Here is a 13,090-nt window from a genome sequence, read left to right on the forward strand (position 1 = left end):
TTTGCAGTCCCCTACTTAGTGGGGGTAGGCAAAGTTTCGGAGCATTTCGGGCACTTTTCAAAACCGGAAGTGATATATCCACTTCCTGTTGTGACGGTTGTGTTCGCAGACCCCAATTTAGGGGGGGTAGGCGAAGTTTCAGATCATTTTGGCCACTTTTGAAACCGGAAGTGAAGAGGTCCAAGTCCGGGTTGGACCATCGAGTTGCATACCCTTCAAAAAGTGTTTTGGTGAAAAAAAAAATATATAGAAAAAAAAAAATCGGAAAAAAAAATTAAAAAAAATTAATAATTTGTGGGAAAAAAAAAAAATTCGGAAAAAAAAAAGTTCGTAAAGAAATAAAGTCGATAGCAAAGTTTGGGGGCGGTACCATGCTGCAAACAGAAGTTACGGCCATTTAAAGCCCGGCCAATAGGAAGGCAGAGGGGGCGGAGCTTCAACACACGAAGCTCATTGGTGGTTACAGCTGCCACATGGATTATAGCAGGAGCCCTAGAGTCTCTGGGTGGTTTCCCCCCTCCCCGTAACCGTTAACATGGGAGTGAATGGGGGAGTGAGGATGATGATGGTTAACATGGGTGTGAATGGGGGATGATGATGAAGAGTAAGTCAAGTGAGAATGAGTCTGAATTTGGGGCTGAAAGGGGGCGCGGCTACATGTTTTTGCTAATAACGTGGGCGTGGTAGCGCGAAGCGGCGAAAAAAGTAATGCGGTAAGTGGGACGGTCGTCCCGCACGTTTTGATATATACATTGCGACTAACGAGTAAACCGTGTGGGAGGAGAAGCGTTTTGCGCGGTACGTGGGGCCAAAAGGGGCGGAGTTTGGCGCGGCTACATGTTTTTGCTAATAACGTGGGCGTGGTAACGCGAAACGGCGAAAAAAGTAATGCGGTAAGTGGGACGGTCGTCCCGCACGTTTTGATATATACATTGCGACTAACGAGTAAACCGTGTGGGAGGAGAAGCGTTTTGCGCGGTACGTGCGGCCAAAAGGGGCGGAGTTTAGCAGTTTTTTGCTAATAACGTCGCCATGGTAACGCGTGACGGAAAATCGTTTCCGAGCACATCATTCCCGACCAAGCCGCACGTTTTGATGTATATATTGCGGCGGTAGTGTAAACCGTGCGGCAGTTACGGACGGACGAAATTTTGGTGCGTGAAATAAATATTAATAAATCCGGCGGATCTCAAGAAGTGTGCCCCAGCCATTAACATGGCAGGCACACTTAATAAGTCTATCAGTGAATGAGTTAAGGGACTTTTAACATACAAATACACAGAAAATGTTGGTTTGTTGGTATCATTTCATTGTATCTCCATTATGAACATGGCTATGCTCTAAAAGTGTGAATAGCGTATTGCTCATCTCAGCTAGCATTTTAAGTGGTTAAAATGGTAGTGTATTTGTGTACGTTTGGGTCCGGTGGAGACGACCAGAACGTTTTGAAACCCCTGAGCAGCATTTTATACTTTTATCATGTTTCCAATATTATACATATATATTTTCGGGCAGAAACCTTGTATCCATTGTTTTTTTTTCATGAATTAATGCCCTATATTTTATTCTTGATCGCATGACGGTTTTCGCACAAAAGCAGCGAGAATAGCCCATCTTCAAGCTCACAGCGCATCGCGAAGTGACGTGTGCTTGTAGATTGGTCTATTTAATAATAGTGTTAATAATTATACATTGCCTCTAATGGCAAGCCAAAATAAGAATGCCAGGTTGAAAGTGTTTTTGTGTATTTTATAAATATTGAACCAATGAACAGTATTAAATAATAACTACATTGGATCCATTTGGAACTCAGGTTCTTTTTTTCTATTTTCAAAAAAAAATAAGGGTTTTATTGACATTTATTATATGACTATGTATTGTTAGTTGTGCTGCTGAACCACATTGGAAACAAGTGTTTCGTTACACTTTAATGTCGTCACCTTTGCTAAACTAATGGCCTAAGTCATTTTTTGAGGAAAATGATATTTTTGCCTAAGTCAGCTCCTCATGACACTGTCCACCTCTGGTAAAATGGCCTATCTCCTAATTGAAAAGGATCATGCTGTTCACTCCCCTTTTGGTATAATGGCCTAACTCCCTAGTGTGACTTAGGCCAAAATAGGCCCTTTTTTTTGGGCCTAAGTCACTTGGTTTTGTGACTTAAGCCAAATTATTTACTGATTTAAGCCATTTCTTTTTATTTCTTTTTTGGGCCTAAGTCAGATTTAATCCTATTTAAACCTATTTAAATCTCTTATGTTACATAACTGACAGACAGTGTTATTTCTATTTAAATAGTCATAATTTGTTATAAACATTTTGGGTGAAATGATTCATAAATATCATATAGTTTTGTTTTGGATCAGTTTTGTATTTTTCCTGAAAAACTTTAAAAAATGACTTAGGCCATTAGTTTAGCAAGGTGATGATGTGTTATCCTGGTTTGAACCCTTTTAGACCTGAGACCCATTCTAAATACTGACCCAAAACGTTACATTGTATTCAAATACATTAAAAAATATATATGTTGCTATTAGGGCCGGGACTTAATTTCGATCAAATAATTAAAACAGCAGCAACAACAACACACTCTACCAGCCTCGAGTGGTGGAAAATAGCAGATCTACAAGCTCACAATGCCTTGCGCTCGTAGATCGGCTATTTTCACATGGTTACTGTATGTTTTATAATAATAATCGAAATCTACAAAGTAACTAGTAACTAAAGTTTTCAAATAATTGTAGTGGAGTAAAAAGTACAATATTTGCCTCTGAGATGTGGTGGAGTAGAAGTAAAAGTATTAGAAATTGGAAATGCTCGAGAGTCAAGTGCAAATACCTCAAAATTGTACTTAAGTACAGTTCTTGAGTACATGTACTTAAAGGCGTATCCAAAATCAATTTAAAAAAAAAAAACACTTTTAAATCTTCTCAGGGCAAATATTGATATGCGATTAAAATGTGATTAATTCATTACAAAGCCTCTAATTAATTAGATTTTTTATTTATCAAGTCCCAGCCCTAGTTGCTATACACTGTATACAGCAACAACTACACCAAAAGGAGTTCCCTGATTGAAAGGTAAAGTAACATATTGGTGTGCCACGTCTAAATGGGTTAAAGGAGGAGTTCACCCAAAAAAAGATTTATTTTCTATCAATTAACACACCCCATGAAGCCTTGAATACATGGATTTATTTTGTTTTTTGTGGCATTCCTAAGACAATAATACCGACAATAATACCGGCTAATGTATACCTACCGGATACATTAGCCGGTAGGAGACATGAATCAAATTATTAGCTTAGGAATGCCACAAAAACACAAATAAATCCATGTATTCAAGGCTTCATGGGGTGTGTAGTTGATAGAAAATAAGTCATATTTTGGGTGAACTACTCATTTAAGTTGTTTTGTGATTTTGCTCACATATCTTTTTTTACCAGAATCAAATCAAATCAAATCAAAATGTATGTATTTATTTGAGAGGGACAACATACTGTGTATTAATGAACCATAAAGTACAGTAAGGAAGCAGTGTAAATAATACAGGAGTTAGAACGCTAATTTACATCCTCATCCTGACGTCACAACATTAAAACCAAACACTACAGTATAGTTAGAACGAGGATACAAAACAGAGACACCAAACATCTGCAAAGTATACCTAACTAAATGTAATCTGTGTTTCACTCATCTGTGTTTAAGAACAGACTAAAATATAGCATAATTCAAGGTTTCTGCTCGACATGTAGCTAATGTACATTGGGGATGGGACAATATGAAAATGACATGTCATGATTATTGTGGCAAAAATAATTGTGATTAACCCATTAAGACCTGAAAATGTTTTCTGAAACAGTTTTTCGAAAAAAGAAAAAAAAAATAGATTTTTCAAAAATAGCCAAAGAAATCTAAAGTGACACCGATACGTTCCAGGTCTTAATGGGTTAATGATATTATCGCAAAATATGGTTAAAACTTACTTTTGTTTTAACCACTTGAACCCCCAGCATCGTTATCCTGGGTGTGAACGTTCGCCAAAAATAGCCGATCTACAAGCTTGTGAGCTTGTAGATCGGCTATTTTTGGAAGTTTTACTGAATTCGCAGCTCAACAAAATCTTCATTCATCCTAGTGTATGATGGAGGACAATTTCACCATAGCTTAGTCTCCACGATAAGATTATTGTGAGCGTTTTTTATCACGATATAAACGATTATCGTGCCATCCCTACTGTACACCCATGTAGCCACACCCACCACCATCCTGATTGGATGTAGGTACACTGAGGAGCTCATTTAAGTGTGTGTGTGTGTGTGTGTGTGTGTGTGTGTGTGTGTGTGTGTGTGTGTGTGTGTGTGTGTGTGTGTGTGTGTGTGTGTGTGTGTGTGTGTGTGTGTGTGTGTGTGTGTGCTCGTGGTTGTACATGTGAATGGCTGTATGTATGTGTGTGTGTGTGTGTGTGTGTGTGTGTGTGACCATGTGTCACGCCCGTTTCCCTGCTGCGTGTGCACATGCACGTGTGTGTGTGTGTGTGTGTGTGTGCGCGTGCCTGTCCTCCCTGTGGTCCCTGTCCTCCCTGTCCTCCCCAGGTCCAGCTACAAGGACTGCAACACCCTCCACCTCCCCATGGAGCGCTTCTCCCCCGTCAGGAGGTTCTCAGACGGAGCGGCCACCATCCAGGCCTTCAAGGCCTTCCACCTGGAGAACAGCAGTCTCATCAGGCAGCTCAAACAGGTACACAGTCCTTTATTTAACATGGTAGAACAGCAGCTCAAACAGGTACACAGTCCTTTATTTAACATGAAGAACAGCAGCTCAAACAGGTACACAGTCCTTTATTTAACATGGTAGAACAGCAGCTCAAACAGGTACACAGTCCTTTATTTAACATGGTAGAACAGCAGCTCAAACAGGTACACAGACCTTTATTTAACATGAAGAACAGCAGCTCAAACAGGTACACAGACCTTTATTTAACATGGTAGAACAGCAGCTCAAACAGGTACACAGTCCTTTATTTAACATGGTAGAACAACAGCTCAAACAGGTACACAGTCCTTTATTTAACATGGTAGAACAGCAGCTCAAACAGGTACACAGTCCTTTATTTAACATGGTAGAACAACAGCTCAAACAGGTACACAGACCTTTATTTAACATGGTAGAACAGCAGCTCAAACAGGTACACAGTCCTTTATTTAACATGGTAGAACAACAGCTCAAACAGGTACACAGTCCTTTATTTAACATGGTAGAACAACAGCAGCTCAAACAGGTACACAGACCTTTATTTAACATGGTAGAACATCAGCTCAAACAGGTACACAGTCCTTTATTTAACATGGAGAACAGCAGCTCAAACAGGTACACAGTCCTTTATTTAACATGAAGAACAGCAGCTCAAACAGGTACACAGTCCTTTATTTAACATGGTAGAACAGCTGCTCAAACAGGTACACAGTCCTTTATTTAACATGAAGAACAGCAGCTCAAACAGGTACAGAGTCCTTTATTTAACATGAAGAACAGCAGCTCAAACAGGTACACAGACCTTTATTTAACATGAAGAACAGCAGCTCAAACAGGTACACAGACCTTTATTTAACATGAAGAACAGCAGCTCAAACAGGTACACAGTCCTTTATTTAACATGGTAGAACAGCTGCTCAAACAGGTACACAGTCCTTTATTTAACATGAAGAACAGCAGCTCAAACAGGTACACAGACCTTTATTTAACATGAAGAACAGCAGCTCAAACAGGTACACAGACCTTTATTTAACATGAAGAACAGCAGCTCAAACAGGTACACAGACCTTTATTTAACATGAAGAACAGCAGCTCAAACAGGTACACAGTCCTTTATTTAACATGGTAGAACAGCAGCTCAAACAGGTACACAGACCTTTATTTAACATGGTAGAACAGCAGCTCAAACAGGTACACAGTCCTTTATTTAACATGGTAGAACAACAGCTCAAACAGGTACACAGACCTTTATTTAACATGGTAGAACAGCAGCTCAAACAGGTACACAGACCTTTATTTAACATGGTAGAACAGCAGCTCAAACAGGTACACAGACCTTTATTTAACATGAAGAACAGCAGCTCAAACAGGTACACAGTCCTTTATTTAACATGGTAGAACAACAGCTCAAACAGGTACACAGTCCTTTATTTAACATGGTAGAACAGCAGCTCAAACAGGTACACAGTCCTTTATTTAACATGGTAGAACAGCAGCTCAAACAGGTACACAGACCTTTATTTAACATGGTAGAACAGCAGCTCAAACAGGTACACAGACCTTTATTTAACATGAAGAACAGCAGCTCAAACAGGTACACAGTCCTTTATTTAACATGGAGAACAGCAGCTCAAACAGGTACACAGTCCTTTATTTAACATGGAAGAACAGCAGCTCAAACAGGTACACAGACCTTTATTTAACATGAAGAACAGCAGCTCAAACAGGTACACAGTCCTTTATTTAACATGGAGAACAGCAGCTCAAACAGGTACACAGTCCTTTATTTAACATGGAGAACAGCAGCTCAAACAGGTACACAGTCCTTTATTTAACATGGTAGAACAACAGCTCAAACAGGTACACAGTCCTTTATTTAACATGGTAGAACAGCTGCTCAAACAGGTACACAGTCCTTTATTTAACATGAAGAACAGCAGCTCAAACAGGTACACAGTCCTTTATTTAACATGAAGAACAGCAGCTCAAACAGGTACACAGACCTTTATTTAACATGAAGAACAGCAGCTCAAACAGGTACACAGACCTTTATTTAACATGAAGAACAGCAGCTCAAACAGGTACACAGTCCTTTATTTAACATGGTAGAACAGCTGCTCAAACAGGTACACAGTCCTTTATTTAACATGAAGAACAGCAGCTCAAACAGGTACACAGACCTTTATTTAACATGAAGAACAGCAGCTCAAACAGGTACACAGACCTTTATTTAACATGAAGAACAGCAGCTCAAACAGGTACACAGTCCTTTATTTAACATGGTAGAACAGCAGCTCAAACAGGTACACAGACCTTTATTTAACATGGTAGAACAGCAGCTCAAACAGGTACACAGTCCTTTATTTAACATGGTAGAACAACAGCTCAAACAGGTACACAGACCTTTATTTAACATGGTAGAACAGCAGCTCAAACAGGTACACAGACCTTTATTTAACATGGTAGAACAGCAGCTCAAACAGGTACACAGACCTTTATTTAACATGAAGAACAGCAGCTCAAACAGGTACACAGTCCTTTATTTAACATGGTAGAACAACAGCTCAAACAGGTACACAGTCCTTTATTTAACATGGTAGAACAGCAGCTCAAACAGGTACACAGTCCTTTATTTAACATGGTAGAACAGCAGCTCAAACAGGTACACAGACCTTTATTTAACATGAAGAACAGCAGCTCAAACAGGTACACAGACCTTTATTTAACATGGTAGAACAGCAGCTCAAACAGGTACACAGACCTTTATTTAACATGGTAGAACAGCAGCTCAAACAGGTACACAGACATTTATTTAACATGGTAGAACAGCAGCTCAAACAGGTACACAGACCTTTATTTAACATGGTAGAACAGCAGCTCAAACAGGTACACAGACCTTTATTTAACATGGTAGAACAGCAGCTCAAACAGGTACACAGACCTTTATTTAACATGGTAGAACAGCAGCTCAAACAGGTACACAGACCTTTATTTAACATGGTAGAACAGCAGCTCAAACAGGTACACAGACCTTTATTTAACATGGAAGAACAGCAGCTCAAACAGGTACACAGTCCTTTATTTAACATGGTAGAACAGCAGCTCAAACAGGTACACAGACCTTTATTTAACATGAAGAACAGCAGCTCAAACAGGTACACAGACCTTTATTTAACATGGTAGAACAGCAGCTCAAACAGGTACACAGACCTTTATTTAACATGTATAACAGCAGCTCAAACAGGTACACAGACCTTTATTTATCATGGTAGAACAACAGCAGCTCAAACAGGTACACAGACCTTTATTTAACATGTATAACAGCAGCTCAAACAGGTACACAGACCTTTATTTAACATGGTAGAACAGCAGCTCAAACAGGTACACAGTCCTTTATTTAACATGGAGAACAGCAGCTCAAACAGGTACACAGTCCTTTATTTAACATGGTAGAACAGCAGTCTCATCAGGCAGCTCAAACAGGTACGGTTCAGGCCTTTAACCCGCTAAGCATCCGTGTCATTTTTAGATGTATTTGGCTATTCAAAAATAGCAGATATACAAGCTTGTAGCGCGGCACCGAGTGCCGCGCTACAAGCTTGTAGATCTGCTATTTTTGAAAAATCGTGAAAATGTGTGCAAATCTTCTGAATATGTATATTTTTAAAGCGAACATTTTTAACTAAAATCTTTGCTTCTAGGGGTCCCTGGAACAATATGTTTTGATGGGGGTCTGCGGCCAAATACATATAATTTTGGGGGTCCTTGACATGAAAAAGATTGAGCACCACTGATATAGAAACATACGTTTTTCAGAATACTGTTGAGATTTAGGAGACATGTAGAATCGGCTTCAGGTCTTAATGGGTTGTTAAATGAATTGATATAAATATTTTTGGAAATGTAAAAAATGGGAAAAATGCATTGAGTATTTTGAAGTGGAACCAGGAAATGGCCGCCACTGCTATGGCCCTATACAGGGTCAGTTTGCCAAGTAGTGCCATGAATGTAAACAGGGTGACATGTTGCTTCCTTCTAAGATCCAGGGAAGACCATCCTACTGAGGTGTACAATGTACACAGTGATGAGTCCTGAAACCTGCACCTGTAATAAAGCGGAGTGCACTGTGATAGATTGCGTCCGAGGGTTTTAAAATGCTGTCTGCGGCATGCTATGGCAGAGGAAACATAGGGTCATCTGCATGCATAGGGTCACTTTATTGTTTAACCCATTAAGACCTGGAACTGTGTCATTTTTAGATTTGAGCTAAAAAGCATTATTTTACACTTTGGGCTATTCAAAAATAGCAGATCTACAAGCTCATAGCGCGGCACCGAGTGCCGCGCTACGAGCTTGTAGATCTGCTATTTTTTGCAAAATCGTGAAAATGTGTGCAAATCTTTGAATATATATATTTTTTAAATCGAACCTTTTTAACTCAAATCTTTGCTTCTGGGGGGGTCCCTGGAACAAAATATTTTGATGGGGGTCCACCGTCAAATACATATCATTTTGGGGGTCCTTGACATGAAACAGTTTGAGCACCACTGATATAGAAACATATGTTTTTTCTGAAAACTGTTGAGATTTAGGAGACATGTACAATCGGCTTCAGGTCTCAATGGGTTAAGTTTGAAAGTAAAAAGTTATTAAATATGTCACTGCTTTCTTGTTTGTTGTCATAATTATCCGCCCTGAGCAAATTGTGTTTACGAACCCTAAAAACCAAAACAGAAATGCAATTTAAATGTGTTTCCAATGTTCAAAGCCAAAAACACTATGACATTGACTATTAAATCGTCAAGTAAAAACGTCATGTTCGTGACGGCCCTGAATTGTCAGGCTGGCCAATCAGAGGGCTCCCATGCACACAATGTACAGTTAACCCTTAAGAGTAAAACCCAGGCAGCTCAGGGCAGGTGAAGCCGCTTACATTGTACGACCGCAAACTAAAGCCTTTCACCTCTTAATCAGCTTTCTGAACCACTTAAACCCCATGTGAGCTCATGGTTCACGATGGCCCAGCAGTGATAGAGGCTGACCCCCAGGGTGCTGGCCAGACCGGTGAAGTTCACCCCATAGGTGTTTAAGAGTTTAGCCGGGTCACTGAGGTCAGGAGCTGGACTAGTAGTATCACTGCGTAGATCAGGGTTCCCCAATAGGCGGCCCGCGGGCCATTTGCGGCCCGCGAGAGGCAACTGTCCGGGCGGCGACAAAAGGTTGTATTATTATATCTGTATTACTGTTCAAGCAGACTGCAACAAACGCATCTGTAAGTAAATTGTGGATTCTGGATTTATTCAGATTTTCAGTATGTACAACTGGCTACTGTTAATCTGTATTACTTTACAAGCAGAACCAAATATTTTAAGGTGTGTGGCTTTAGACAGGTCAGGAGGTCAGGAGCTGAACAGGCTGTGATGGGCTTTGCGTGTAAAGAAAGCTAATAAGGTCAAGAGGTCAGCCTTGTGGCCTGGAACGACCCGTATAGGCAGTGGTGGAAAGCAACTAAGTACATTTATTTAAGTCCAATTTTGAGGTATTTGTACTTTACTTGAGTATATCCAATTTCCAATACTTCTACTCCACTACATCTCAGAGGCAAATATTGTACTTTTATTCCACTACAATTATTTGGAAACTTTAGTTACTTTGCAGATATAAATTATGATATTATGAAACATACATTAACCACTTTAGCTATTTCATACCTAGGCTATTTGAAAATAGCAGATCTACAAGCTTTTGTAGCTTTTGTAAAATAGCCGATCTACAAGCTCACAACGCGTCGCTTCGCGACGCGTTGTGAGCTTGTAGATCGGCTATTTTCAAACATTTTAGTACTTTTACTTTTGGTACTTTAAGTATATTTTGATGCCAGTACTTTTGGACTTTTACTCAAGTACGTTTTAAATTCTGGACTTTCAGTTGTAACGGAGTATGTTTATATTGCAGTATTGGTACTAGGGGTGTGCCGATACACTAATTTCACCAAACGATACGATATTTGGCTCACAACTTCGATACGATACGCACTTTTTTTATTATGAAAATATATGGGGCAGGAAAAAAGTAAATGCAAACAAATAATTCTGTTTTTGCATTATTCAGACATGCAAACTTGTAGCTTTTCAGCTACAATAGCCGTTTTCAATCCAAATAGGGCAATAGTGTGACACCTGACCCGAAAAAAACCCAACATGTTGTCACCCTTTTCACCTCGGGGCTGTTTGTATGCCTGATTATTATGATTGTAAAAAAAAAATCAAAACGATATTTTTTTTCCCCAAAACGATACATATCGTCACGAAAACGTATCGCGATATATCGTGGGACGATATATCGGCACACCCCTAATTGGTACTTTTACTTAAGTGAAACATTTGAGTACTTTTTCCACCACTGCTTCTAGGAGTGAGTGTAGCCGTGGTCGTGCAGGCCTCAGTTTAGACACAGGACAATGCATGGGGTTCTTCAGTGATTCAACCAGGCCTCAGTTTAGACACAGGACAATGCATGGGGTTCTTCAGTGATTCAACCAGGCCTCAGTTTAGACACAGGACAATGCATGGGGTTCTTCAGTGATTCAACCAGGTCTCAGTTTAGACACAGGACAATGCATGGGGTTCTTCAGTGATTAAACCAGGTCTCAGTTGAGACACAGGACAATGCTTGGGGTTCTTCAGTGATTAAACCAGGCCTCAGTTTAGACACAGGACAATGCATGGGGTTCTTCAGTGATTAAACCAGGTCTCAGTTGAGACACAGGACAATGCTTGGGGTTCTTCAGTGATTAAACCAGGCCTCAGTTTAGACACAGGACAATGCATGGGGTTCTTCAGTGATTAAACCAGGCCTCAGTTTAGACACAGGACAATGCATGGGGTTCTTCAGTGTTTAAACCAGGTCTCAGTTTAGACACAGGACAATGCATGGGGTTCTTCAGTGATTAAACCAGGCCTCAGTTTAGACACAGGACAATGCATGGGGTTCTTCAGTGATTAAACCAGGCCTCAGTTTAGACACAGGACAATGCATGGGGTTCTTCAGTGATTCAACCAGGCCTCAGTTTAGACACAGGACAATGCATGGGGTTCTTCAGTGATTAAACCAGGTCTCAGTTTAGACACAGGACAATGCATGGGGTTCTTCAGTGATTAAACCAGGTCTCAGTTGAGACACAGGACAATGCATGGGGTTCTTCAGTGATTAAACCAGGTCTCAGTTTAGACACAGGACAATGCATGGGGTTCTTCAGTGATTAAACCAGGCCTCAGTTTAGACACAGGACAATGCATGGGGTTCTTCAGTGATTAAACCAGGTCTCAGTTTAGACACAGGACAATGCATGGGGTTCTAAAGTGATTAAACCAGGGGTACGGCTGTCACCATTACACACAAGCAGAAATAGCTGATCTGTAAGCTTACAACGAGTCACAAAGTGACGTCTTGTAAGCTAATATATACAGGGCTGCACATAACTGGTGCGCAGGTGCGCATGCGCACCCAAAATAAATAATGCGCACCACATCAGACGACGCGAGGCACTTTTGCGTACCAACAGCTGGGACAGGAATTTCCAAGCTTTTATTTTTTAGCAAAACTAAAAAATAAAAGCCTGGAGATCGAGGCTAGGAATTTACTTCCTGAAGCCACACTCACACAATCACGCTAAAGCACGCGTCAGCCCCATGTACAGCCATTAGGCGCAGGGGGAGGGGACGCATGCTGCACGTGATTGCTCTCGCATTGCCTCGCTGCGTGCACGCAGCCAGCACCGGCTGTTTGGCACTCGTCACCGATGATGAACACATCGTAGAGGTGCAAAATATGCCGTGAACGTCCCAATCTGGCGGATAAAATCAGCGCAGCACAGGGCACCAACCTTGGGGGCTTCTCCTAACGGTGTGAGAGGGAAAAATCGGCGGAATTTGGAAGCAGAGCGTCCTTTTCTTCTCGCGTCCTTTTCTGGGGGGGTGTTGTATACATGTTACGGGACGGGACCATAAAAAGTTATATGCACCCCTGAATATATATATCTGTGCACATCTTACTGCACATATATCTGTGCAGTAAGTAATATATATCTGTGCACATCTTTGAATATATGTTTTTTTAAAGCGAACATGTTTAACTCAAATCTTTGCTTCTGGGGAATTCTACAAATGTCTTCTACATCCTAACAGTATTCAGTGGTTCTCAAACTTTGTCATGTCAAGGACCCCCCAAAATGATATTTTTACACATTTTCACGATTGTTTTTCAAAAATAGTAGATCTACAAGCTTGAAACGCATCGATTGATGCTTTTGTGTGACGCTGTAAGTATGATCTGAA

The 13,090-nt window shown here is 40.5% G+C and overlaps 1 protein-coding gene across 1 annotated transcript in view; it reads left to right on the plus strand.

The window, feature by feature from the left end:
- Positions 1 to 13,090, plus strand: part of sik3 (SIK family kinase 3) — a gene marked incomplete at its 3' end in the record, with an annotated part of 125,266 nt that overhangs the window by 94,579 nt on the left and 17,597 nt on the right. Inside the window, 1 exon segment of the mRNA XM_084065148.1 lies at positions 4,595 to 4,739. Within this exon segment, the coding sequence (XP_083921274.1) occupies positions 4,595 to 4,739 (145 nt within the window).

The sequence above is a fragment of the Gymnoscopelus microlampas genome, assembly GCF_963454915.1.
Source record: "Gymnoscopelus microlampas genome assembly, chromosome: 8".
NCBI classification, from domain to species: Eukaryota; Metazoa; Chordata; class Actinopteri; order Myctophiformes; family Myctophidae; genus Gymnoscopelus; species Gymnoscopelus microlampas.